Here is a 27,504-nt window from a genome sequence, read left to right on the forward strand (position 1 = left end):
ACCAATTCTTGCCTGTTTGAGCAGCAGATGATGAAGAGTATGGCCTCTAGTTGGTCTCTCCAACATTTGTACAAGAGAGTTGGCCCCAACACTCGCTTAAAAACTTCCTGGATTCCCTTCCCAGCAGATGTCAGAGTTATTGAAATCCCCCATAAGAACCAGGGCCTGTGGCTGGGAAATTTCCACTAGTTGTCTGAAGAGAGCCTCATCTACTACTTCCTCCAGGTCTGGTGGCCTATAGCAGACCCCCACCACAACATTACCCTTGCTGCTGTCTCATCTGATCCTAACCCAGAGACTTTGGGCAGACCCCTTGCTAGTTTCATACTGGAGCTCTGAGCAATCATAAAGCTTTTTTACATACAAGACCTTTTTCTGTTTAATGTAACTTTTTGTTTTCATGAGGTTTTTAAAAACAAAACAACTTACCTAGGAGAAAACTTTAACAGGCTAGTTGCTTGATGCATTAAATCATTTTGTGTGTTCAGTTTCACCTGACTGTAACTTTGTTCTTGTTTTATGGAAAGCACCAAATTTGTCTTTCCTATATCACCTATTGTTTGCTTTCTCAACCCTTGCTCTATACTCTTTTTCTTCAGAACTAAACAATCTGATTACTTTTTATTGGCCTATCCACATGACAATCTTTTAAATAAAAATGCTTTAAAATAATTACATAGAAACACTTTATATAACATTCAAGAGTTTTAAGCAGACCAAGGTGAAGCTGATTCCATGGCTGGCATGGGGAAAATGAGGCACAGCTGCCCTGCTCTCACCGCCCCCCCCCCCGTCCCCCCGTTGCTGCTGGCTAGCTGCTTTATCGCTCCTGTTTTCTTGGGCCCACAAACTCTGTTTCTCAGCTCCACTCTGATCTATGCCATACACTAGGCATGCTGGTTCTCAACCTTGTGTCTTGGCTGTTCCTGTTCTTTCCCAGCGACACAACTTTTCCATTCCAGCCAGCAGGACCTTGGCTGCCCCTATGTCAGCTCTCCTCTTCTCCCCCTCAGCCTCATCCCCACCCAATCCAAATTCATCGATATCTGTAAGATTTTGGCCCTTTAATTTTTTAAATTATTTTTTCACTCCTTTTTTCTTTATGTTCTCCTGTTACCCCAACATATTGTCAAGATTTGTCTCCTCCCGCTCTTGACTTTGTCTTGGCTTCTGCTGCTAAGGATGGAGGCAAGGAACAGGCAAGCTTCAAAGGCAGAAAAGAGTCCTGGCCTTTGCCACCCACCCATGCACACACCTTCCACCTCAGGGCAGGAATAGTCTTGGCTAGGGGTGGGCAAAATGCGGCCTGCCAGGCCATTCTATCTGGCCCCCAGGCCCCCTAAAAAATTTAGAAAATTAATATTTTAATCTGCCCTGGGCTGCCTGTCATGTGGTCCTCGATGGCTTGCCGAAACTCAGTAAGCTACCCTCTGCCCAAAATAATTGCCCGCCCCTGGTCTTGGCCCTTATCTGTGCCCAATGCTCACCAGGCCCTCTGGTGGCAAGTCACAGTTGTGGAAGTCTGAGATGACATTAAGCAGTAACCTGTGACTGCTCTGAAACTTTTAACTTTATGACAGCATAATATTTCACAGATTTAAAATGTTTAAAAGGTAACCTGTAGCAACACCATTTAACCTAACAGAACTACACAGGTAACACCCTAATCTTCTGGGGAGGTTTGCGGGGGTGGGCAGGGGTATCATGGCAGCTGACATCTTGCTGGTAAGTTCTTAAAATCTGCCTGATAAGTCCCAGGAAGAAAGCCACATCTCCCCCTACTACAGAGAAAGGCAACCCCCCCCCCAGTTCATGCCAACCTAAAATATTACAATCAGTCTGATCCTGAGTGGAGGCACAAGACCCTCTAGCCAGGAACCTCCAGGTTCAGGTCCTAGCAGGAGCACTGGCACACCCTCCTCAAAATCCCTAGCCTTGGCTGCAACCAACACTACATTTTCCTCAGAAATATTGGGTGGCAGGAGTAGAAAAAAAATCCCTCCTTGCCCCCATGCAGCAACCAGCAAACCCCAGAGGAACGGGAAATACCCGTGGTACAGGGGTGGGCTAAATGTGGCCTGTGGGCCAGATGCAGCCCACCAGACCATTCTGTCTGGCCCATGGGGCCCCAAAAAATTAAATTAATATTTATCTGCCCTGTGCTGCCTGTCATACAGCCCTTGATGGCTTGCCAAAATTCAGTAAGTAGCCCTCTGCCCAAAATAATTGCCCGCCCCTGCTGTGGTAGAACAGGCAGAGGAACGCCTAGATCATCCCTGACCAATGCCTGCCCAGCCTCTTGAACACCTCCAGTGATGGATATTTCCAGTTTCCCTAGGCAGTCTAGATTTTACCAGGTTTAAGCAGCACTACTGGTTTTACCATAATTAAAATAGGAGCTTTGTCAAATGAAAAAGGACAGTTAGGAAAGAGGAATTTCATTTTCGCACTTTCATTGTTCTTTCATATTTGAAGGCTTAGAAGCAGATTAGAGTATTTTTGGTCTAATATGGAACCTGCTCTTATAATAGGTCCTTGCATAGTATTCTATTAAGTAGGAATTGAACTCAGATTTTTGTTTTGGTTGGGTTTTTCTTGTACTACTGGTTGCTGAAGGTGCAGACTCTTGAAATCAAGGCTTTGTGTGAGACTTTAGTTATTATAGGGCTTCCTACCTACTATCTGTATTGCCATGTTATTGCTATCTCAATATTGTCATCAAGGGTAGGCTTATTGTGGTGGGCAGGATCGACCAACTTCAAGGCTCAGACATAGGGAATGCCTGTCTATTTATTGTTGACATTTTGTACTCTATTGAATTGGGAGAGCCCCAGGGTGTAGGCGAGAATAGAAGCTGCTGTGTGTACTGGGATGGCGACTGCCTTTCATTATGAAAGTGCTTTGTTTTTCCATTTATGACAAAGTATCAGTAGCAACAATAAACCCTTTTAATCATCTAGGTAGTTTAGATATAGGAAATCTCAGAGAACACTTCAGTTAATCCCTTACCTCCTTTTTTCCCTTTTTTTTTTTTTTTTTTCTATTAATCTTGAGGAACAATAGCATTAATTCTTCTGTATGAGTTCTTAAATACCAGGTTTACCTGAATCCAAGATAACCTTGAATTTAAGATTATCTTTCCCCCAATAATTAGAGTCTATACATCAAAATTTTATGAACTTGTTATAATTTACCATGTACAGAATCTGATTATTGGAGGGTCATCTGAAATTTGTCACCCCCACTGTTGCAGCAAAGAAAGCAGTGGCAGAGCAGTAGGAAGGGTGATAGGAGGGCAGGCAGTGAATGGGCAGGAGATGGGTAGAGCTAGCAAGGGGGCTTGACCCATGCCTCTTGTCCCCCCACATCTTGCCTTCTGCTGCCTGACCACCCCCACCACTTGGCCTGCCCACTACCTGCTCCCCTGCAGTCTTGCGTCTTCTCCCCTGCTACACGCACACACTTATCACTCCAGCTCTATCCCCACTGCAACCCAGGACATGGAGCCTGTGTTTACTTCAGCCCCAGACTGGCCCTGTAGACCACTGCTGCAGGGTTTGACTGGGGCCAGAGAAAATGCCGCCCCCTGGGTGCAGGGCTGGAGCTGGAATAATGGGGATATGGTGTGGTGGAAGGCAGAGTTTTTGCAGTAGAGGGATGGGGGGGGCAATGCTGCAAGGGGGTCAAAGGCTGCAGAAGAGGAGGAGACTGAGGGGGGTACACACCTGAGGTTGTTGGAGCTCTAGCAGCTGCCTGGCCCCCACCTTAGACTATTCCAAGATGGGGAGCTTCCCTCCCTCCCTCCCATGTTAAATGGGAGGAAAAACATCTTCTTGGAATCAAGTAAATATGGTAGTTATTTTGAGAAGAGGAGGAAGATAAAATGAGATAATGGAAGATGAAATATTTTGTTCTTTTTCTCACTGGTTTATTAATAGTTTGCCAGCTACCCTGTTGTCTGTAGATAAAACTGAACTCTGTTTTGTTTTGTTGGTCATTCTTTTCAGCTATTCAAACACAAATGATTGCCTAGAGAGAACTTCTCCCTTTAGTCCTTTTTTGGTATCCATTTGAACAGCTGTGGAACGAAGAAGAGACAGTTCCATGAGAATATATTTTTAATTTGAGAATTGATTTGTTTTTGTCTATAATGAACTGAGATCCTAAAAGAATTAGTCACATTTTAAAATAATTCATGTTTTCTATAATGTGTATAACGACTTTAAATCACTGGTGAGATTTTTTTTTTTTTAATCTGCATATAAAATCTATTGGGGTATAGCAGGGATCAAACTTGTCTGGCCCCGAGGGTTGAGTGAGGGGCACTGGACCAGTCTGTGGGCTGGATAAGACCCACAGATAGGCCCCAAGCGCCAGAATCAGCACACAGGGCATGTCCAGCATTAGCACTTCACGAGTGCCTGCCCTGGACCACCTTGACCCCAACCAGCCCTGTGCGCCAGCTCCAGTCTTTATGTATCCCTAAAAAATATTAACATTTTGGGAAACTTAAATGAAATTTTTCCTGTGATGGTAAGTACTGATTATATAGTATGTTAGACATAACCCATTGGTGACAGTTACATAGTTTCTTACCAGTATAAGAAGTAGTGCTTTTGTTTCCATTGCTGTATTAGAGTTTGTTTAAAGGCCTTATAACGTGCATGTGTTGTGTGTATTAAACCTATTTTTGTTCTAGATTTTTATTTTTTGTGTGGTGAGAGAGAGTCTGGAATGTATTTTTACTAGGAAAACATTCTCCAGTAAAATTAGTAACAAAGCTACCTGAATTCAAATTTTGTTTTGATTCTTTTTTAACTTTGCTGCTGCTTAACACAGCATAGCAGATCAATTCCTTTTAGTATACAGAGATTATCTATCAGAACATGAATGTGACAAAACATTTTTTAAAATGATGGTTTTGTAATGGAGTAGATTGGATTGCAGACTTAAAGAAACGGCCCACACATTGACACACAAACTTGTTTTTAGCATGTTTCTATTTTACATGGAGAAATTATTTGGCACACAATTCTTCACTTGTCCCTAGAAGATTATTCCTGGAGTCTCATATGTGAATGTTTGTGGAGTCCGTGTTTAGTAGGTACAAGCTACTAAACTGCTTATAGTTTAATACTTACTATTTTATGTGAAACTTAGTTAATATTATTTAAACTGTTCATTGAAGTAATAGGGGAAAATCCTAGTCAGCAGAGTTTTTATTCTTGACATTATAAACATTTAAAGTGTATTTGGAAAATGAAAGTGTGTTTTGGACTTTTTGCCTGCTCAATTGCAGGATAGATTTGCAGTGAAGTAAACCTACAATCTGAGCAGCCCAGAGAAAACAAAGGTCTGTATCCTGTTAGCATTGGGCATCTTCATTTGCATTCTTTATCAAGGCCTCAGTATATGTAAAGACTTATTGTCAGTTCAAGCAACATTTTTTTTAATTCAAAGTTAGCCATATCTTGGCTTGGTCTCAAATAGTTAATGGTTCTAACTAATGCATTGTTTTATACTGAACTGCAGTACGCAGCAGTAATGACCAAGACACCATTTTTATTTTGAGCAACTATTTTTTTAGCCTTCTCCAATTTTAAATTCTTAACAACTTTGTAAAAACCCACAAGCTCATTCACATGTGATGTTTCTTGGCACAGAAGTGAGTATTATTAGAAACTTTCACCAATTTGCGTTTTTTGATATATTAGGGTACAGGTAGTGTTGGAATGAAGTTGTAGTTGTCATGGTCCAAGAATTATGAGAGAGACAAGATTTTTTTTGTGGGTGATATCCAGGTTTTCTCTGATTAAAAAAAATCCCCAATTTTCGGTTTAAAAAAAAAGTAACCCCAAATCCACATTTCCATGATTTAAATAAAATACCACCAGATGGCGATCTCTCTTATTAGATCAATTGCATGGTTGGGATAGAGTTAGACAAGCTTTTGAATGCAAAGCATTCTTCATTGGGTCAGAATACCTTATGTTTGAAAGCTTGTCCAACTTTCTCTCAACCTCACTCTGGGTCAAATAAAAAGAGATCACTTAAAAAAAATCCTTGTCTTGCATTAGAGGATAACAAAATTCAGTGGGCAAGGTTCACCTATAGGTTCATTATGCACGTCTTCCTCTTAAAGAGCCCTGTCTTGTGGATGGCATTCATTTTAGTATGCTGCAACTCTAGTTTATGAGAGATGAACAAATGTAGGAAAGAGTCTTTCAGCACACAGCTTGTTTCCTGTTCAGCATCTCTTCCCAATCTGCCTTGCTCTCTCTCCCCTCTGCTGAACTGATTGTATCCTAATTTGGTACTGTCAGCCAGTTCTGATCACATGGCAGAGAAAAGAAGGTTGTGAGACTTATACAGTTCCCACTGTGGGCATTGCATATAACAGTTTGATTCTTTATCTGAAATCTAAATTAAAAAACAGCACAAATTTTTGTTAAAAATCCTTCAAACTTAGAGTCCTCAGTAGCACTCCATCTCTGTAATTATTTGGTTTGTAAACAATGCAGTGTGTGCAATAAATGTAGTCTGATCGCGTGGTCATTAAATGTCTAACAATTTAACAACTGTCTGTCACAGTTATTAAATTGCGTTATTACTGGTTTAACTAAGATGGTACAACAGAATGTTTTTATTCAGACCAGTGCAACTCTGAGTTCCATATCGTTGTCTTCCAAGAGTAATGAAGGACTCAGAGAAACATAAGGTTGGAGAAGACCTTGAGGATCATCTGGCCCAAACCCCATCAGGAATGCTAATCCTAAATCATCCCTGACCAACCCCAGCCTCCTCTTGAAAACCTCCTGTGAAGGAGATTTCAAAATTTTCCTGGGGAGTTTATTCTACCACCTTACTGTTCTAATATGTTTTAACTGTATTTTCTATATTATACCTGTTTTCAGTGTAACAAGTATCTATTGGAAAATTGTGTTCCTTGCTGTAGTGTATTGAAGTCAGTCATCTTGAGTACCTAGGGTTGCATTCTTTTTGGTATTAAACACTTCATTCTCCTCAGTCTACAAAGAAGATGCATTTCAGCCCAGACCCTTAAAATGAGAAGGATGATGTGTCATCCATGTAGTGGTCTGGTTTTTATGATCAGAACCAGTAAGTGTTCAAAAGCAGCATCATTTTTCCTTCTTACTTGAGGTTACCGGTGTTCCCTCTGTAGCACTGTAATTTAAGACTCCCATGTGAAAGTGATGGACACTGGTGGGATGTTGGGCCCAAATTCTCAGTTCTCTGTTTTTCAGAGGAAACTGAATTGCTGTCTGTCCCTAACACTGTGGGGTAGGCACCTCAGTGAAATGAGGCAGAGTGTGAATTTAGGAATGTAATATCTCTAACCGCAAATAAGGGCATAATTCTCAATTTAGATGAGAAAGGGTAGAACATCTTGTGAGGTAAAGATGGGAGAATATGCATTCTTTCCTGTTATGTCTCTGTCAATTCTACATTACATGTTTCTGTTTTCATTGTAGCTTTTTCAGTTTAGTATATTCTTTATTGCACTTCCCCTCATGAGAAGGAGTGTTAACTTGAACCTTGTCATGACTTTAGATTTACATCTGCATCCATACAAAGAGCTGTGGAGAAAAGAGTTTAAATGTGTTTCTACCGGAGTCCATAAAATTGTTTACTCTTTTTGTGGTTTTTCTAGGTAATTCAACTGGGGGCTGCCCCTGCCAGCCTGAGCCTGCTCTCTCTACAGGTGTATGCTTCATCCCCCGAGAGGAAAAGACCTAAAAAGGAGTTGCTAAAAGTTGATGAGGTGAGTCCTTGCTATTCTGGTTGGAACTGTGATGCTCTGCTAATTTTGGTGTAAAGTTTGAAAAGCAGATTAAGTAGAATGTGTCGGATAGATGGAGGTCACTTTTTTTATGAAAGGGAAAAAAGACCTTTTTTTATTACGAGAAAAAAGAAACAGCTAAACTAAAATTGCTATGGTTTTTTTTCCCTCCTAACACTAGAAAAAGTCACATGCTCTGCTTTTATTTTGCTGTGTAACAGCTTCTGATTTTTTTTTTTCCACATGCAAAATTATTTTTTATATATGAAAACCTCAATTCTGTATTCTTCATAAAATAGGCAGTTTTTTTATCACAGGGGGAAGAAAACCACATTCTAATATTCCTAATGTCTTTTCTTGTTTTTTGGCCAGAGGGCATACTGTTACCTATATGACACATTCTGTTGGCTTTCATTTCCATGCTCAAATCAAGCAGCAAAAGCAAAAAGCTGTCTGTTTGAAAATAGTGGGTGAGTGGGTAGGTTGGTCGATCATTCATTCACAGTTGAAACTCAGGCCCCTAGCAGACTTTTTAAGACATGATTAACCAATTAATCCCATCTTAAGTAGTAACCTGACTACACATTCAAGCAAGTAATGGTGTGATAAAATGGAATAATCCACAAAATGTTATACAGTGCAGTAATTTGGCTGTTTCCCACCACTCCTTAAATTGAGCTAAATGGTGCTCCCAGCTGCAGGAGTGTATTGGGGCCCTTCAAAGCTAGTGAATCCCTGGGGTTTGGAGTACCAGTCAGTTGACTTGCCCTCCCAGGCAATGTTGCTCACCAGAGCCCTTCAAAGGCTCTGCTGCATTTCCATGGCTGGGAGCACCAATTTAGCTAACCAGTGCTTGGAGCAATAGGAGTACTGTGGCTCCAGGTTGCTAGTCCAGGGAGATCCCAGGATCCCCTTGCACTGGCAATAGGATGCAATTTGAATTGGATCCCTGATCCCATAGCTACATTTCCTGCCATGCATGTTCCACAATTGTTGGGTTCACAGATCAGATCCCATTGCGATCAGATCCTGAATGTCTTGCCAGGAGCCTCAGTCTCTGCTATATAAAGTTTTCAGCCTTCTTGTACAGTCTGGCTCTCTTTCTTTAATGCAGAATTACATTGCAAGATCAAGACCTATCTACTAACAAAACTGAGTGATAAAGGAAGCAGGGTGCAGAGTAAGGCAGTCATGAGTTATGTTAATAACAATCTGTGGTTACCTTACTTACTCATACATCTTGATAGTTGCCTTACTAAAAGCAGTGCATATGATTAGGGACCTACTTCATAGGGATGTAAATACTGATTTAAAAAATATTCATTTAACCTGTTGTAATTATACTGGTTAAACAACTAGTTGGTATGGCAACCCCTGGCCTGGCCCACATGGGGCTATTCCAGCCCAGCCTGCAGGGTACCCCTGCTTGACCTGGTACCAGCAGGGTGCTTCCAGCCCCACGAGGTGCAGTGGGGACTCAGTGGCTCCTCAGGGCTGAGTCTCATGACAAACTGGGCAGATGGGTGAGTCTTCTCTGGGCCTGGGCTCTGGTGCAGATGGGGTGGGTGGATGTGGTATACTGTGGGGCCGAGTCACAGGCCTAGGGGAGCTGCCTCATGTACCTTTACCTCCACCTTGCCCCTGCCAGGCCCCTCGCAGCCTACAGCAGGATTCAGGACTGGGTCCCTTGTGGCCTGTGGCAGGTGGTCTCTGACTTCCATGCTCCCCAGTGAGGGAGCTGAGCTGCTTTCCTTGTGGACAGCCAAGTAGGGGGAAGGGGGACTTGTACCTAATAACTCGGCTTTGTGGACAGCTGTGCAACCTCTTTCAGTTTCCTTTTCGCTTGCTGTGAGCAGTCTGGGCTCCATGGTGGATGACAGGGGCCTGCCTGGAGTCTGGGCTGCTGGTGGCAGACATCAGGGAGGTTGCAGGCAGCTGCACTGGGGTCCACAGACCCTAGCTATAGGTACTGGTTCCCCTCCCACCTCCCCTCCTCTTTGTTCCTTCCTCCCTCCCACCTACCTTACTGCCTTTCTGTTCCTGCTGGGGCACTGCATAGATTTCCTTCCCTGCTGAACAGTGCCCTGTCCCATGCTAAAAGAGAACTGGTAAGCTATAACCGGTTATCACTGCACTTATTGCTTAAACATTTAACCATTTGCATCCCTACTATTTAATTTAGCAGATTTTGTAGAAACTGTAAAATCTGGAACTGTCTGTGAAATCAACTAAAAAAACAAAAGTTAAATAATAGGCTGGCTCCCCAGCCCACCCGGGAGGGGAAGTTGCTGGCTGCCAAGGTGGCATGAAGGGCAGCCAGCAGGCAAGATGTCTGCTGCCCCCTTGTCCCTCTTTCCCCACCTCACCCTGGGGCTTCTCTGCCAATTGGCAAAAGGGCGTGGAGCCCAACAAAGGGCAGCCAGCAGTCAAGAAGGTGGCTGCCCCCTTGTTCCTTCTCCTCCTTGGGGCTTCTCTGCCAATCAGCAGCAAGGGTGGGGTTGCTGGGAAATGCCTGTGAAATCAACTTTTTGTGCTGCGACCAAGGTGCGAAAATTCTTTTGTCTGTCTGCCACTTAAGTAGGTCCCTGCATATTATAGTTATACAGTAAATCTCGGTGAACCCTGAAAGCCCCTGAAGTCTGTAAGACTTCAGCTCCAGCCCAGAGATTTATTGATAATTATTGCTGTAACTGCTTACTTGTAAAAATAAACAATTCTACTCCAGCCTGTACAATGCGTATTTCAAATCAAAAGTCCAGCTTCTTGCATATACTGTTGCATTTTTTTACAAACATTTGGACTGATAAGTTATTTTTTTTATAAGTCACCTATTTTATTTGTGAAAGCAGAATGGCTTTTTAGTCTTGTTGAAAGTAGAATTCTTTTTAAGTAACTTGAGCCTGAACAATTTTCATCACAAAATAACCTTTGAAAGTACTAATGAGGAACTGAATTTATAGTGAATATTTATGTTCCATGTCACTCAGAAAATGTAATCGTTCCTGTTTATCATTACTTTATCAGCATTTTAAAACATGGATCAGAAAACATGCTGATGATAATTTTAAGCATCTGTATTCTTATAGAATATAACAAGAATATACTGAATAGAATATACCTTATAGACTATCCCAAAATTTTGTAGCTTGTATTTAAGGTTATGTATTGGATTGTTTGTGTTTTCTATACTATTGTGTTATCTTCTGAGTCTGAGGGTTGTTTGGTAGAATAGTGATGCTGTAAGCGCTGTGGTCCAGAGAATATGGAAGAAATAAGATTTTTTAATGAATATCTTTTATGGGCCAGTTGTGTGGTTGAGAGAGAGATCAGAGGAGATCTTAATTCCAGCAAGTTTTTAGGCAACTCTCCCAACTGCATAGTTGGCCTAATAAAAGATATTATCAAAAACATCTTGCTTTCTTAGTAGCGTAGTAAGTTTAAGGATAAATTCTTCACATTGTAAATGTTACAGTAGAGACATATGCCTTGCCTGATGTTAAGAATGACAGCATCAAATAAAAAATACAGTATGTGATTGTTACCATCTGTTACTACTGCAGTTAAAAATGTGACATTCAACAGTTTTTCTTAAATCTAAAATGCTGTTGAGTAACAAGATACACAGCCTGCATCTAAGATATTAGTTTAGAGTTAAGAACTGCTTAGAATTTTTAATTTATATATGTATAGAAAATGATTAATTGCTGTTTCCATATCCTAGTGTTTAATACAAATACTGAGAACTAGCACTGCTGATGAAGCAGAAAACACTTCTGTTACACTGTTCTTTTGACATCAAGAATGTAATACTCTGCCTAAACATGTGACTTGGACTAGCTAGCGTCAGGACTGGTAAACAGAATGATCATTAGAAATGTTTCTGTAATATATAGTTCACTTAGTTCCTCACATTTTGTTCTGTAGGCACTCAAATTGTTCTGTCCCTAGACTGAAGGCCTACTTGGACAATTCTACTTTGTTAACCTTTTGTTTGCTAATATTCACAGCTTTCACTCTACTCCTCCCCAGCTCATGAATCTAAATATGTGGAGGACCCACAAACTCAACTGGAGGAGGGAATTTCACATCTACGGCATTTTATGGAGCCCTATACATCCAGGTGTCAGGTATAACAGCTTCATGCTATATGGGAGGTAGTGACTATTGCCCAGTGGTTGGCTGAGCTAGAATTTTGTTTTGGTAGCATGTTAAAACTTTTCTTGCTATTAAATAAGTTGCTTAAAAGAAACTGTACAAAATTGTAATTGCTTTAGTCATAGGTGTTTCTGGAAACAAAAAGTCAAGTCTTTTTTTTTTCCCTTTGACACTTTGGATGATTTATTTAACAAAAAATTAAATTTTGTATTTACCATATTTACTGGAATACAAGATGGCACGGAGGGAAAATATAAGAAAATATCACTAATATCATCAAACTTCTGCCAAAAGCAGCATGTATTCAGCATTAGAAGCCAATTATGAAGTTGACTAAATGCAGCCAACACTGAGCATGACTATAAAACACATGGCCCACATTGGGCAAATAAACTTTTTTTGTGTTGTTTTTTTTTTTAAAGTTTGTTTCAAGGGCCAAATTGGTTCTGAGTTTGACTGGGCAAATCCAATAGGCAGGTTCCAAATTTTGACTGAGCAGAGCTCAATCGTTTGAGTTTGTGTGGCTGTACCACTGGGCAAGTATCCTGTTTCCCTTTGGTAGTCCCCAAATCCATGGCAGGGAACCTAAATGCAAGCCTGAAGCCTGGAGACCTTGGGGTTCGGATACTTCCTATTCTTGCTTGCTCCTAGCCAAAAGGCTGAAGAGCAAGCCACGGGGAAAGCAAGAATGCAGTCCCCTATTACCACAACATTGTGCAATTGAGTTTTGTACATTTGGGGAAGCTCACAGGAGTCAGCCTGCCCAGGGTCACTAGATTTGATTGGCCGAGTGGATCATGGAATTTCCCTTGCCAGGCAAACATACTGATGGGAACCTGCTAAATTTTTTTTTTATTTTATTTTTTAATTTTGTGTCTCAGCCAAATCAGTTTTGAATTCTGTCAGCTGAGCACAGCTCAGTTGTACAAGTCTGTGTGGTACTACCACTGGCAAGTATCCTGCCTCCCAGCCTCTTTAGCCTGAGTCTTCAGATACCCCCAAATCCATGGCTGGGATACTACCACAAGGACAGATTGGTGAAGTCCATTTGAATAAGATATTTTGGGCACTTTAACACGTGCTTCTGACACACCTCCGGGTGCTTCTTAATTAGTGAGCCACGCTAATTAAAAGTGCTCGGCACCATGTCAGGAGCATGTGTATCAGCAGAGCAACATGCCTCTGAGCTGAGAAAATGGTGGTGGTGTGCTTTGAACTAAAGCACATCAAATGTGTTTTAGTTCAGATTGCATTGCCACCATTTTCTCAGTGCAGAGGTGCGCTGCACCACTGATATGCATGACGGGTGAGGCTGCCAAAGCGTGTCAGTTTATGTGCTCCAGTAGACTCGATTAACCAAGTCTGCTCTGACACACTGGATTTCCAGTGTGTCATAGTAGGCTCTCTGCATGTGTGTAAGTGCCCATAGTTGTGCCCATTAAGTGCATTTCTCCTCACTGCAGGTTTTTTCCAAGTTGTCATGTGCCACAGCATTGCAAAGGCTTTTCATTCCTCTTCACTCCCACAGCTGAGCTATGCCTTTCCCATTTCCAATGATTTGTATTTCTTCACCAACCTTAACTGCATGGCAAACATCATGAAACAGGGTCCCAAACAGTTCATGAAGAGTTCCTTTGTCACCCTGTCTCTCAGCCTGTCATAGGCCAAGTTGCCCTGTGCCTCATCTGCATATATATTTTTGGAGCATCCCGGAACTCAGGATAAGAAAACCCAGTTCCAATCATGAGTGGGGGCTTATTAGCACATGGATCCTTTGTGGGGTATATTTGGAGTACACTCACATGCTGAATTGTGGTGCCATCATGGCTTGAAATGCTGCTGACTCTGGTGGGGCCCAGCCCAAAGAACTACATGGCAAATCAAGAGCCTTTGGTTTCGGACTAATATCATAGATAAGTACGTGCCAAATTTATAGGCTACCTGTGCTAAAACTTACCTTTTTTGAATTGCTGCAACTGACCTAAATGCGTGGATATGACATGCAAATTGCTACAGCCACTTTTTATTTCAAAGCTATCGTTTTCAAATTTACTTCTCACTTCCATGTGCTCAGGGAAAACAGGGTCTGAAAGTAAGGCAAGGGGGTAGGAACTGCTGGAGGAAAACTGGGGAGAAGCAGAGAGCAAAAGGGCTACCTGACCCCTCAGACTTGTTTTCCATACTGTAGCATTGCTAGGGGAACAAATTCAAGGCAGAACTCCAATAATTAGATTCTATACTTGGAAAATTATAATACATTTATACATTTTCTATATATAGAATATAATATTTGGGAGATTGTCTTCTATTCCAGTAACCACAGTTATATAAAAGCTATACAATTTTGCCTTCTTCCCCCCTGCCCCCAGTTAGAAATCATATAGGTGTGAAGATTTGTCGTTTTATTATTCTAGCTTCTGTCTCAATTTTTAAATAGATTTCATAGACATTAGGGCTGGAAGGGACCTCGGGAGATCATCGAGTCCAGCCCCCTGCCCAAAGGGCAGGAAGTCAGCTGGGCTCATAGGATCCCAACAAGATAAGCATCCAATTTACTCTTGAAGGTGTTCAGTGTAGGTGCTTGAACCACCTCCAATGGCAGACTGTTCCAGACCTTGGGGGCTCGGACAGTAAAGAAATTCTTCCTTATGTCCAGCCTGAAACGGTCTTGCAGGAGTTTGTGACCGTTCGACCTCGTCATCCCTTGGGGCGCTCTGGTGAACAGACGTTCCCCCAGATCCTGGTGGTCACCCCTGATAAACTTATAGGTGGCCATCAGATCACCCCTGAGCCTGCGCTTTTCCAGGCTAAAGAGTCCCATGGCTCTCAGCCTGTCATCATAAGATCTGTTTTCCTGACCTCTGATCATGCGCGTGGCTCTCCTCTGGACTCTCTCAAGCTTGTCCACATCCTTTTTGAATTGTGGAGCCCAAAACTGGACGCAGTACTCCAGCTGCGGCCTCACCAAGGCCGAGTACAAGGGGAGAATGACGTCCCGGGATTTGCTCGAGAAGCATCTATGGATGCAAGCCAGCATTTTGGTCGCTTTACTAGCCGCAGCATCGCATTGCAGGCTCATGTTCATTTGTGGTCAATGATGACCCCCAAGTTTCTTTCTTCTGTAGTGCTAACCAACGTAGCACTGCCGAGCCTATAAGGGTGCTGCAGGTTTTTCCTCCCAAGGTGGAGAACCTTGCATTTATCGGTGTTAAACACCATGAGGTTCTCATCTGCCCATTTGCTGAGCTTGTCCAGGTCAGCCTGGATCACCCGCCTATCTTCTGGCATGGATGCTTTGCCCCAAAGTTTGGTGTAATCGGCGAACTTGGCCAGTCCACTCCTAACTCCAATGTCCACATTGTTAATGAAGATGTTGAACAGGATGGGTCCCAGGACAGAGCCTTGAGGGACCCCACTGGTTACAGGGCACCATGATGAGTGACTGCCATCAATCACAACCCTCTGGGTCCGACCACGAAGCCAATTTCCCAGCCAGCGCATCGTGGTGGAGCCAAGGCCACAACTGGCCAGTTTGGCCAAGAGGTGATCATGGGATACCAGATCAAAAGCTTTTTTGAAGTCAAAATATATGACATCAATCTCTTCTCCCTTGTCTAGGTGATAGGTCACCTGGTCATAGAAGGAAATGAGATTGGTCAAACAAGACCTACCCGCAACAAACCCGTGCTGGCTGTCCCTTAGAATGTTAGCCTGGGCCAGTCCATCAAGGATGGCCTCCTTAATAAACTTTTCTAAGATCTTCCCCAGGAAAGAAGTCAGGCTAATGGGCCTGTAGTTAGCCAGATCCACTCTCCTCCCTTTCTTGAAGATCGGCACCACATTGGCCTTCTTCCAGTCTTCTGGCACTACACCAGAGCGCCAGGAGTTTTCAAAGATCCGTGCCAGGGGCTGGGCTATGACGCTCGCCAGCTCCTTGAGTACCCTGGGGTGCAGGTTGTGAGGGCCAGCTGACTTGAAGGTATCCAGCTTCTCAAGGTGTTCCTTCACGAGGTCAGCATTGATGGAGGGTAAGGGATCCCCCTCACCCAGATTTCCCTGTCCCATAGCAGGCATGGGCATCCCGTGTGACTGATGAAAGTCTGACGCAAAGTACCTATTTAATAGGTTGGCTTTTTCCTGGGCGTCAGTTGTCAGTTGCCCCATCTGGTTTAGCAGGGGTCCAACATTGCCCTTGCTTTTCCTCCGGCTCCCCACATATCTGAAAAAGGACTTTTTGTTGTCCTTGATGCCTGAAGCTAGTTGGAGTTCAGTTGCAGCCTTGGCTTTCCTGGTTTGGTCCCTGCAGGACCAGACCAGCGCGGAGTAATCCTCCTTGGAGGTGAATCCCGTCCTCCATCCTTTGTAGGCTTTCCTTTTTAGCCACAGTAGGTCCGCTAGGTCTCTGGAGAGCCAGGGGGGCTGCTGTGCCTTCTTGCTGCCTTTCCTCCGTGTTGCAATAGATTTAGCTTGTGCACTGAGGATCGCTTCCTTGAGAAGCAACCACTCTTCTTGAACTCCCATCTCCCTGGGGTCATGGTCCCCAAGGGCCTGACCAACTAGCCTCTTGAGCTTGTCAAAGTCGGCTTTTCTGAAGTCAAGGACTTCGGTGTTGCTGACTGACTTGCCAGCTTTACGGTGGATGGTGAAGGTGATCAACTCGTGGTCGCTGTCACCCAACTTCCCATCAATCACTAGGTCGCCGATTAGGTTGTCCCCCATAGCCAGTACCAGGTCAAGCAGTGCTTTGCTTCTCGTTGGCCCATAGACTTCTTGAGTCAGGTAGAGGTCATCCACGCACGAGAGAAAGCTTTGCGCCCGCTCAGATTTAGCTGAGTGATCTTCCCACGAGATGTCCGGGTAATTGAAGTCACCCATGACAACCAAGGTCCTGGAGCAAGCAGCCTCAGTCAGTTCCCGGGTGAACTCCTGGTCAAGCTCGGGACTTTGAGTGGGAGGTCTGTAGTAGGCTCCCACCGTTGTGTCCCCTGTGCCGAATTCCCCATGAATTTTTACCCAGAGGGTCTCTAGCTGTCCATGCCGGTCGCCAACATCAGCTTGCAGGGACATGTAGCTTTCCTTCACATAGAGAGCTACACCCCCGCCCCTTTTGTCAACACGATCCCTCCTGTATAGGGTATAGCCCTCTATACCCGTGGTCCAGTCATGGGTGGAGTCCCACCAGGTCTCCGTTATCCCAATGACATCATATTTCTTTGCACTGAGCAGGAGGACGAGCTCGTCCTGCTTGTTGCCCAGGCTCCTGGCATTAGTGTACAGGCAGGCAAGTGTGCCCTTGGGGGCTCTTGCCTTGCCCACAGATTGTGCCAGGGCTGGGGCAGGGGTGGGCTCCCTTAAGTGCCCCCTTAAGTGCCTTGGTCCGCTGGCTTTGCAAGGGCCGTTCAGCGGGCCAGCAGGGGCAGTAGTCCCCCCATCCCCCAGCGGGCTTAGTTTAAAGCCCGGTGGAGCAGGTCAGCCAGCCTGGCTGAGAAGAGCCTCCTTCCCAGGGGGGAGAGGTGGAAGCCATCTCTTCCCAGCAGCTCGCTGCCTCTCTCTCCAAAGAGCGGGCTGTGGTCATGGAAGCCAAAGCCTTCCCGATAACACCAGCGCCGCAGTCTTTGGTTCACCGTGTGGATCCTCCTCTCCCTCCTCAGCCCATAGCCCGAGACTGGGAGGATTGAGGAAAACACCACCTGAGCTCCCAAACTCCTAAGCCCCGCTCCCAACTCCCTGTAGCGCCTCATGACCTGGCTGGGGGTGCTCCGAGCCGTGTCATTGGTGCCCACGTGAATAAGGAGCATGGGGTAGTGGTCTGTGGGCCGGAGGAGCTGCGGGATCCTCTCCACAATGTCTCGGATGCGGGCCCCCGGGAAGCAGAAGACTTCCCGGGCTAAGGGGTTCTTTAATTAAAAATTATGTGTTGTCACTTCACCACCACTTTGAGTTTAGATTTTCTTTTATACCCTTTAGCAGGGAAAGAAGGATCAGAAAGTAGATTACTGCAATATTCATAACATTTAAAATAATATGCAACTATCCCAAACACTGATGTCTGGAAAGATTTTTCCTATGTTTTCTGTTAGATTTTTCACACATACCCAAAAACAAGCTAAATTTGGGTCCAAGTGAGTGAGTTAGTGACTTTTATTTGGTTAAAGATAAATCTTTATATGTCAAAACAAATGTATAATAATAACTGGCTTATTTATAAAAGGCTTATTAAATTATTTGAAATGTTCTGAATGATAAATTTAGAAATCTGAGAGCCTTAAGCTTCTGGTGGGAAATCTGTTCATGTATTCAAGCACAAATAGCAGGGGTTAGAAACTTTTCAGAGCCACAGGCCAAAACAATCTGTCTTGTGTTTATCGGACTTCAAGCCAACCTCATGATCGCTGTCACCACCATAGTCGTGGCCTTCCCCTCCTGCAACTTCACCTCGCCCCCACCCCAGCTGCAGTGCAGACACGGCTCCTCACTGCCCAGTCCCGAAACCAGAACCCCACCAAAGCTCCCTTGTTACTGACATGTTGCTGAAGGCCCCTGGCTCTGCGTGCTGGATCCAGCCGTCCCATAGCCTGGATCCAGTCGGTGGCCTTTATGTTGTTGACCGCTGGTTTATGGTGTCAGGTGATGATCCTCTCTCCCTTGAAGAGTTTTAATGGGCAAATCTGAAAGCACTTTGGGAAAGCACTAGGTTGAGGGCCCAGGCCTAAAAAAGGAGGTAAGCAGAGTTTTTAGATCAGGGACAGGCAATTATTTTGGGGCTGAGGGCTGCTTACTGAGTTTCGGAAAGCCATCGAGGGCCACATGACAGGCAGTTCAGGGCAGATTAATATTAATTTTCTACATTTTTTAGGGGCCCTGCGGGCAGGATAGAATGGCTTAGCGGGCTACATCCAGCCCTGAGCCGCATTTTGCCTACCCCTCATTTAGATGCTTAAGTTCTAGAGTGTGATCCTCAAAACTGGTACCTGAATTGTGGCCAGGAAGGTTCCCTAGGTACCTAGGCGCCAGTGCTTGCCCAGAACTGTGCTACAACCTTGTAAGGGCCCAGTGCTTAGCCCAGTCAGCAATCTTGGAGTCAGTGTTCTTTCACCTGTCTCCCCTTAGCGGCCCAGTCTGATATGTTAAGTATAATCAAAACAGCACTGTACCTATGAAATCCACCTGCACACAAAATATAGCAGTGATGGCCACTTTGGCCATGTTTTTGATTGAGAGGAACTGGTGGCAGAGGTACCTTATTTTTATGTAGTGACTTCTGAATGGTAATCAACCCTCATAAATTTTATATAAAGCATAAATATACATCTACCACACTTTTATGTTCTTCAGAATAGAGATTTTAGTTGAACTACTGCTGTCAATAAGTTATTCTAAACATATTGTCCTTGCCTCTTATCTTAATCTAGGGTAGTGATGGCTAGCCTTTTTAGCAGGCATGCTACAAATTAGCCCTGCACCCTCCCCAAGTGCCACTCCTGTCACTTTATCTACGTAGTCTGCTGCTGCTCGGCTATCTGCTTGCTGCCCTGCCTAATGCTCCCAGCCCTGTCTGCTGTTGTACTGCCTGTCTTCTATCTGATGTGCTTCATGCTCCTTGTGCCCCAAGTTCGCCACCCCTGATCTGCTGCTTTCGCTTCACTGCAGCTAAAAACAATTAGTTCAAGTGGTGTTGCAAGTTTGTTCTGTATATCTTAACTTGGGCTGGTGCTTGCTTACTGATTTGCTAACCCTGCAACCCAACAAATACTCTTAGGCACTGGAGCACCTACATTTCTGCTGTTGATCCCCAGGTAAGCTCAGTGTGATGCTAATGTGCAGCCAAGCAAACCTATTGTATTTGCCCAAATCCAAGACTACTTCAAATGCAAGACAAGACCCTCAGTAATTAGATTCTGTTTATAGAAAATACATAATTTTTTTTACAGTTTTCCATATATAGAATCTAATTATCAGAGGATCATCCTAAATTCGGTTGTTGTCCCTTCTTCTCCTGCCCCCCTCTCCCCCCTCCACTGCTGTAGTGGGGAAAACAGCAGTATGAGGCAGGGGGAGCAAGCTGCCTCACACAGCCTCTGCCTGCCCCCTCTCCCACCCTCTGCTTGCTGTCCAGTACAGCTCTGGTTCCATTCAGCAGCAGTGGTGGAAGCATAATCTCCATGCCAGGAGGAGATAGGCTGAGGGAAGTAGACAGTGGGGTGGGGGAGGGCAGGTACCTCTTCTGGCTCTGATTGGTCCTGACGGGCTTAGTGTTGGAGTTGGAGCTGCAGCAACTCCCCTACCCTATGTCCTCAAATCCAAGACGAAAGGCCTCCCCGCCTCCATGCTGAATGGAGGGGGGGAAAAAACCCTTGTTTTGGATTTGAGTAAATACACTATTTTCTGCTCCATTTCCAAAATACTTATAGCTGCAGTTTTTTAATTCAACTTAATTTTGAAAACACATGCTGTGTTTTAATATGGAATGCAATAGTTGGTGAGCAAGAAATTGTGAGTGAAGGGAAAAGGGGAAAAGTGGAGTCATTTTGGAGGGCTGGATAAATCCAGAACAGTAAATATCATGTAAATATTTCAGCTCTTCTCATTTTTTTTTTCTACTGATGCTCATGACCAGTGCAGAAACAGTGCCTAATTTTATCTATTGTTCTTTTCATTAAAAAAAAAAATCTCCAGCTGAATATTACAGACCCAAATGTGTATGGTATTGTGTGTGAACTGAATGGAAATTATACTTTTTTTTCCAAGTTTATTAGCAATTGATAGTTATAATGTAAACTTCACTAATTTTCTGTTTGTTTTCTTCTTTTGTTTAGGATCTTTACACTAAAGCAATGCCCAAAGTAGAAAAAACTGTTGAACGTGGCAGAGGTAAATTGGCTTAAAATTGTATTTACTATCAACAAGAATCACAGTGCAAGTCTATCATTTAAAATTTCTATTGGCATGAAAGTTCAATAAGTATTGTTCTTTGTACCATGTAAGTAAGTAAAGCTATTTCAATTCTTTCTCCTGTTTGTGCTATAGAGTTTGTTAGAATTCCTTTGAGCAACATTGTTACATTTTCAGTCATTAACACTATAGATTTGCATCTGTCTTCAAGCAGTGCAAAAGTAATAATAGCTTTGTGACGCATGTCTGCAACATTGTTAAACAGGACTGTACAGGAGCCATAAAGATTTTCTCATAGTTCAGCCGTAGTTCAGCCACTGTAAGTCAGTCTGCAGAAACAACAGAAAGTCCACTGTCATTCAGGATTTGTTGATCAAAGTTTTTGTTTTTTTCCTTATTATTTTTCGGCTTTTTTGTGTTCATCCCTCTCTCCCCCTCTGCTCAGAAATATTTTGCTAAAATAGGTATGGTTTTGTTTTTTTTTAATTGTATGATGGTTCATAGTGTGAAGTATCACCTAACGGAGGAGTTCAGGTGGGACTTCTCACAGGTGCAAAGTTTACGCATTAGAGCTTATTGGAGGACTGGGTCTCTCTGAATTAAGCTGTACCAGTCTTTTGAACATCCTTCTCTATATGGAAAGCTTTCTGGGTTTTTAACTCATGTCACCTCTGTCTAGATCTCTGATTTCCGCTGGGTCTCTTGCTTAGAGAGGGTGGCCAGAACTGACTTCAGTGAAGCAGTGCTCGAGCTAAGTGAGCTGCTTACAAAGATTAGTCGAAGTGCTGGGGCCAAGGAAAATACAGGATATAAGAAACAATCTAGAAGCTAAATCAAACTCCCTATAGGAATTGGCAAATAATAAAATAACACTATGTGTTTAGTTTTATTTTCTTATCACGGGAGAAGAGGGCAAAAACTTCAAAACCTTTGCAAGGAGATGTTAAAAGGTTGTGACAGTTGAAATGGTCACTATTTTTGGTGTTGTTCCTTATTGCAAACACATGTGTTTTGAATTCTTGCTAGAGGGTTGTGAATTTCTCAAAAATCCCCCTGCTGGATTCTATCCGAGACTCGGTGTGATTGGGTTTGCTGGAATTGTTGGACTCTTTTTTGCTAGAGGTAGGTGCTTTTTTGAAGCCACTTGTTTTTTATGATTGCAGGTAAATATGTTCTTTTAATCTCATTTAGCTTTTCAGTTAATGGGTATTTGTAACAATTGCAAATTAAGTGCATTTCTGTATAAATTACCTTTTAAAAGAACCTTGCCAGTTCTTGGCAGAGTTGATTTATTTCATGTTCTCATATCTTTGCATAAAGCTACTTAAGAGTAAATTGTAATTAAAGTATAGCAAGTTCATATGTATTTTGCAGCATAAAAATTCTATGTAATTCATTTAATTACTTAGAGCATATTTACACTTTACAAGGAAAGGGAATTTTAAAATATTCTAATTTCTATAGATTTTAGTAGTGTGTGATAAGACAGAGCAGACTAAATTACTTTGGATGATATTTGAATGATATGAGCAATGGTCTCAAGTTGCAGCAGGGGAGGTTTAGATCATATATTAGGAAGAATTTTCTCACTCAGAGGGTAGTAAAGCACTAACAGGTTACCCAGAAAGGTTGTGGACTCTCCATCCTTGGCGGTTTTTAAGACCTGGCTAGACAAAGTCTTGGCTTGGATGATCTAGTTAGGGATCGTCCTGCTTTAAGCAGGGAGTTGGACTAGATGAACACGTGGCTAGGAACAGAAGTTGCACATAAACTGGTTTAAGTAATCAGAAACTGGTTTAAATGTGTAACAGACATTCAGTGCACGTAAACCAGTTTCAAAATGGCTGAAATAGGTTTAAGATAAACTTGGTTAACTGATTTAGATCAAACTGGTTTATGAAACTTCTGTCCTAGACCCCTTCCTGGTTCAAGTTAAATCACAGTCCCCCAGTTCTATAGGGTAATTTTCATGGCAGAAATGCACTAATAAAAATAAATCCAAATGAAATTTTAAAATATCACTTGAATGTGGTAATGTGTCTGAGGAAAGTGATAGGCCTGGACTAACTCATGTGGTAAAATGTCTGTAATGCAGCAAAGTCTCTGGTAATTTATATGCAATTAAATGATAATGCAATCCAAGTGTCTGGATAATACATACTGTAACGGAACTTTTCTTCTGTGGAACAGGTTCAAAAATAAAGAGGCTGGTGTATCCAGTGGGTTTTATGGGGATTGGTGCATCCCTCTATTATCCACAGCAGGCTGTTGCTATTGCAAAGGTCAGTGGTGATATTTCTAATTTTGGGGAAATCTCTTTTCTTTGAAACTTATTTCTTACACTTTCAAATTAATTGCTAGTCTCCATCTTTATTTAAGAGCTGGCAGAATGTTTGGCTTTTATTTAAAAAAAAAAAAAGAAAGAGAAAAAAAAAGAAAGCTAAAGCAGGAACCTTCGTTCACACCTCTTCTGCTAAAACTGGACATGCATATCACAGTGTAGAGCAGTCAGGGTATAAGCAGACATTGCCAAACAAAGCAGATGAGTTTTGCTGGGATGTGTCCTGGCATAGCTAATCTGTTTCAATAGGCGAAACGGATGTTGCCCATTGTCCCGCAGGGTCATACCCTTGCTACTCCCAGGAGTGGCTGGGGCATGATCCTACAGGACAACACAAGGAGCATGTCTCTGCAGCTGGAGAAACCCAAGGCTCTGACACTTGCAGAGGTGCGTGCTTGGGAAATCCAACCTGGGACATGCCTCATCAAAAGAAGGCCAAGCAGGTCTTCCTGAGTGTGCAGAATGAGGCCTCTGAAGCCTTGGAAGTACCTGCCCGGAGGTACATCCAGCTGGAAAATGCAGGCAGCTCCAGGATTTCCACACTCTCCCACCTCAAAGCAAATGGTCGTCTGCTGTAAAACAGCCATACAAACTCATAGCACCTGTCATAGCCAAACATTTTTTAAACCGTAATGTGAAAAATGGCATGGATGTCTGTTTGCTTGGTGGTGGGACAAAGGCAACATCTGTTTCCAGTCTCATAATACGTTGGCTGACTGTCCTGTTCTTTTAATGCCTTTATTTTGCAACTTACTCCAGGCACCAGTGTGCTATGTTTGAGGAATCGGCCTCTAATGCAGGACTTCTCCCTCAGTCTCCTAAACTTAGGTAATACTCTGATTCTTTATGGTGGTCTACTTTTTGCTTGTACAACTCAGATGTAGGAGGTATTGCAGTGAAAGAAAGAAAGCACAGACTGGGACTAGGGAGATTTTTACAGGGATTCTTCAGGAACAGTCATGCCTTGTGTGAAAATTGGCACTGAAACTTTCTCTTGTTTTGTGTGGGTTTTTTTTTTTGGGGGGGGGGGCTGAACGGAGGGGGATGGGATGTTTCGGGTTTAATCTAAATTGTGTGCATCATATTCATTCTAGAACAGGGTAGTAATTCTTCTGCTCAGTGATATCCTGTTTGTGCATTGGCTACCTCTTACTGACAAATCAGTGTGTAAACTTACAATTAAGATTGCTAAAGTTTGAAAGTTGCTTTGATAGGAAGCATAGACTAGGAGATGGCTAGCTAAGGCAACATATAGTCCATGCTGGCTTAGTAATGTGCCTTATTACCCACACATTAACTATGCTTGCAAACTTCTCATTGCACAACAAATACATTTCTAAGACTTAAGCAAAGAACAAATTTTTTTTGCTACTACTTAGTTGGTCTAATAAAAAATACTGCCACTAACCCAAGAGTTGTTTGTTTCTAACACCTCGCCACCCAAAATACAGATGTATTATTGCTTCAGAATCACGCCATAATTTAAGCTTCTGTAAATTGTATATCTTCTAGAAATACCTCTAGTTTTAAAAGTATGTATGGTACTATTGAAATATCAAGAATATGTGATATTCTTAAAGTTTCAGGCTCGAAACTTGCAGACTTCCAAGGCAGTCTTTTATTCTGGGTTTGTATAGTCCCTAGAAGAGGTAATGTCATCTGGATTGGGAACGGTATGCATTTCCATAATGCCAGCTGTGTATGTTGTAAATAAAAATAGTGTTAGTTGTTGTCTGTAGGGAGCAAAAAGTGATGACTGGTACAGCTAAATATCAAAACTGAATTACCATATTTACCCAAATCCAAGACTACTTCAAGTTTAAGACTACATCCCATTCTCCCCCCACCCCCCCAGTTAATTATATTTATAGAAATTTTTACATTTTTTATAATTATCCATGTATAGAATGTAATTATGGGAGGAGGTAATCTTAAATTCATCTCCCCTGCACTGCTATGACAGGGAAAGCAGCAGTGGTGGTGAAGGGCCAGACCCATGCCTGGACTGCCTGCCTTCTTGCCCCTCTTTCTCTTCCTGTGCCTGTCCCTGTCCCCCTGCAATGTGTCCCCTCCACCTGTGGTTGCCCCCTCATCCCTTGCAAGAGAGACAGCTGAAGGTAAGGAGTAGAGTACGTGACTGGGGCTGGAGCTAGGGCCAGAGGTAGGGCATCATGGGGGGGTTGGTAGGCTGTGTGATATCCCCCATGCTCTCCCCAAGCTGCACATTGCAGGTCTCCCCTGTGTGCCTTCCCCCTACTTGCCCCCTGTCTCATGCTATCTCCACAGTGTGTTCCCTGCCCCCACTGCATGATCTCCCCTGTGTTCCCTCTCCCACTGTGTCAACTACCCTGGTTCTGGGTAGGTGGCTGCTCAGATCTGGGCCAAAGCCAGAGCTGAACCACCTATTGTTGTGGACTATATAAGACACAGCTTTCATTTCCTTGTTAGTCTCTGTAACAGAAGACTTAAAGACTCATTTAATGATCTTATGCTGCTTCCACATATCCCAAGATTCCTTGGTACTAAGTACAAACTTGTAACTTCAAGAGTGGAGTTCTTTTCTTGTCTCTTAGGAGCATTTTATATATACTAAATTCAAGAAAAATTGAAATCCTTGTCAAAATCAGTTAGATTCTTTGATACAGCAAAGACAGGTTTTTTAATATTCGTTTTAGTTGATGGAACTTTCGTGTTTTTTCAGCTGTTTTGTTTTCCAAGATAAATGGAATAACAGACCTATATTTTAACTTACTTTTATATCCAATGTCAGTCTGAAAAAAGCATCTACTGTTCATTAACCCAAATCAACTTCTTATCATAGAAAAATTTTCCGTCATGTTTTTAAGACTGTTATTCATGGGTGCCAGGTCCTTAAGTAATCTTTGTATTTCATGCTTCCTGGCACCTTGGGAGCAAAAAGCTGTTGTAACTGAGTCCCTTGACAGCAAGCAGAACTGACTACAGCTAACCATATAATAAATACAAAAAGTCAACAGTTTCTCAATTAAGATTCCCACTCAGGCAGTGGCAGCCAATCTTTTGGGTAGGCATGCCACAAATTAGCAACAAACCCTCTCTGAGTGCCACTCCAATTTCCTTCCCCTGCCTGATCTGGTCTTGTTTCTGGTCCCTGCCTTATCTGTCACTGTGCTGCCTGCCTCCTCCCCAGTCAGCTGTGCACTGCACATGAAGGCTGCTAGTGCCTCTTGTGGCACTCTTGCCTCAGGTTAGCCACCTCTGCACTAGGAGTGATATTACAGAGATATTAACCATTAACTGGGACATGCCACTATCTCAGATATGGCATGGATGTACTTTTGAAACGTGTGCCTGGGGTGCTCTTCTGCCTCAAACCCCTCCCTGCTGTCTGCTGCTTAGTGAGCAGAGATGTGCTAGCTCCTTGGCCTTTGGCATCTCAGCCTTGCCTGTTTCACCCAGGGCTTGCCAGCCCTTAGCAGAAAGGATTTTGCCAGCTAGAAGGATCACACACTTATCTTGTCATGTACTCAGAAAAGATGGATTTTTCCCTCTTTCCTTAGACAAAGTTGGGGGGAAGCCAAACAGAAGAGTGGGGAGAATGATGGTAGGAATGGAGTGCTGCCATGATGGAGGGTATGGAGCAGCGCTGGCCTTGTCACCCCGGCCCTGCTCCTTGGAGGCAGTGGTGACGCAGGGTAGTGGTGGAAGGGGACAGAGGAGTGCCATCATGATGGTGAGGACAGAGGGGATGGAGCAGGGGGAAGGCCAGTGCTCCTGGCCTCTTCTCCCCCTGTCGTCGTCCCCCGCCCCCGGCTCCTTGGAGGCCACGGCTAAGGGTGGTGGCAGCGCGGTGCTGACCTTAGCCCCTACCCCAAGGTCACTGCCGTGCTGCCACCATCCTGCATGTCCCCCCCACCCCCATGATGATTCTTGGTGGGCAGTAATCTAGAATCACAGTTCACCTTGATAAATGGGTAAAAAGATAACAAAAAGGATTTAATCGGGGGAAAAAACAGCATAAGAAATCAGTAACCACCATATGTTGAAGTACAGATGAAAATATAAGAATACACAAACCAAAAAGTATCAGAGCAGTAAGCTGTTCTTTCCCTACACCTTAAATCCAAGAATGCAGTCCCTAGATGCCTTCAGTAGGTTAACAGAAACAGCTTCTTTTTCTGAATCTCCTACCAGCGACTTCTGCAAATTCTCCTGTTAGCTTCTTTACCCAGCCTGCTTCATTTATGAAGACAGTAGTACCCTGCTCTTAAAGCAGGCTTAAGAATAATTTCTTATCTGGGTATTCACATAAGTCACCTATTGATTTTTGGGGGCT

The 27,504-nt window shown here is 43.3% G+C and overlaps 1 protein-coding gene across 3 annotated transcripts in view; it reads left to right on the top strand.

Moving 5' to 3' along the window:
• The window catches only part of APOO (apolipoprotein O), a 75,788-nt gene that overhangs the window by 2,470 nt on the left and 45,814 nt on the right, over window positions 1–27,504 (top strand). For all 3 annotated transcript variants that reach the window (XR_016444098.1, XM_090062201.1, XM_090062191.1), the window contains exons 2-6: window positions 7,673–7,783; window positions 11,809–11,928; window positions 20,773–20,827; window positions 21,875–21,970; window positions 23,039–23,130. Coding sequence is in view for 2 of the 3 variants with exons in the window: in XM_090062201.1 (XP_089918327.1) it covers window positions 7,673–7,783; window positions 11,809–11,928; window positions 20,773–20,827; window positions 21,875–21,970; window positions 23,039–23,130 (474 nt within the window). In the remaining variant the exon portion in view is untranslated. The remainder of the gene's footprint in view (window positions 1–7,672; window positions 7,784–11,808; window positions 11,929–20,772; window positions 20,828–21,874; window positions 21,971–23,038; window positions 23,131–27,504) is intronic.

Source organism: Crocodylus siamensis, chromosome 1 (genome assembly GCF_052110815.1).
Source record: "Crocodylus siamensis isolate JL-2025a chromosome 1, ASM5211081v1, whole genome shotgun sequence".
Classification (NCBI taxonomy): domain Eukaryota; kingdom Metazoa; phylum Chordata; order Crocodylia; family Crocodylidae; genus Crocodylus; species Crocodylus siamensis.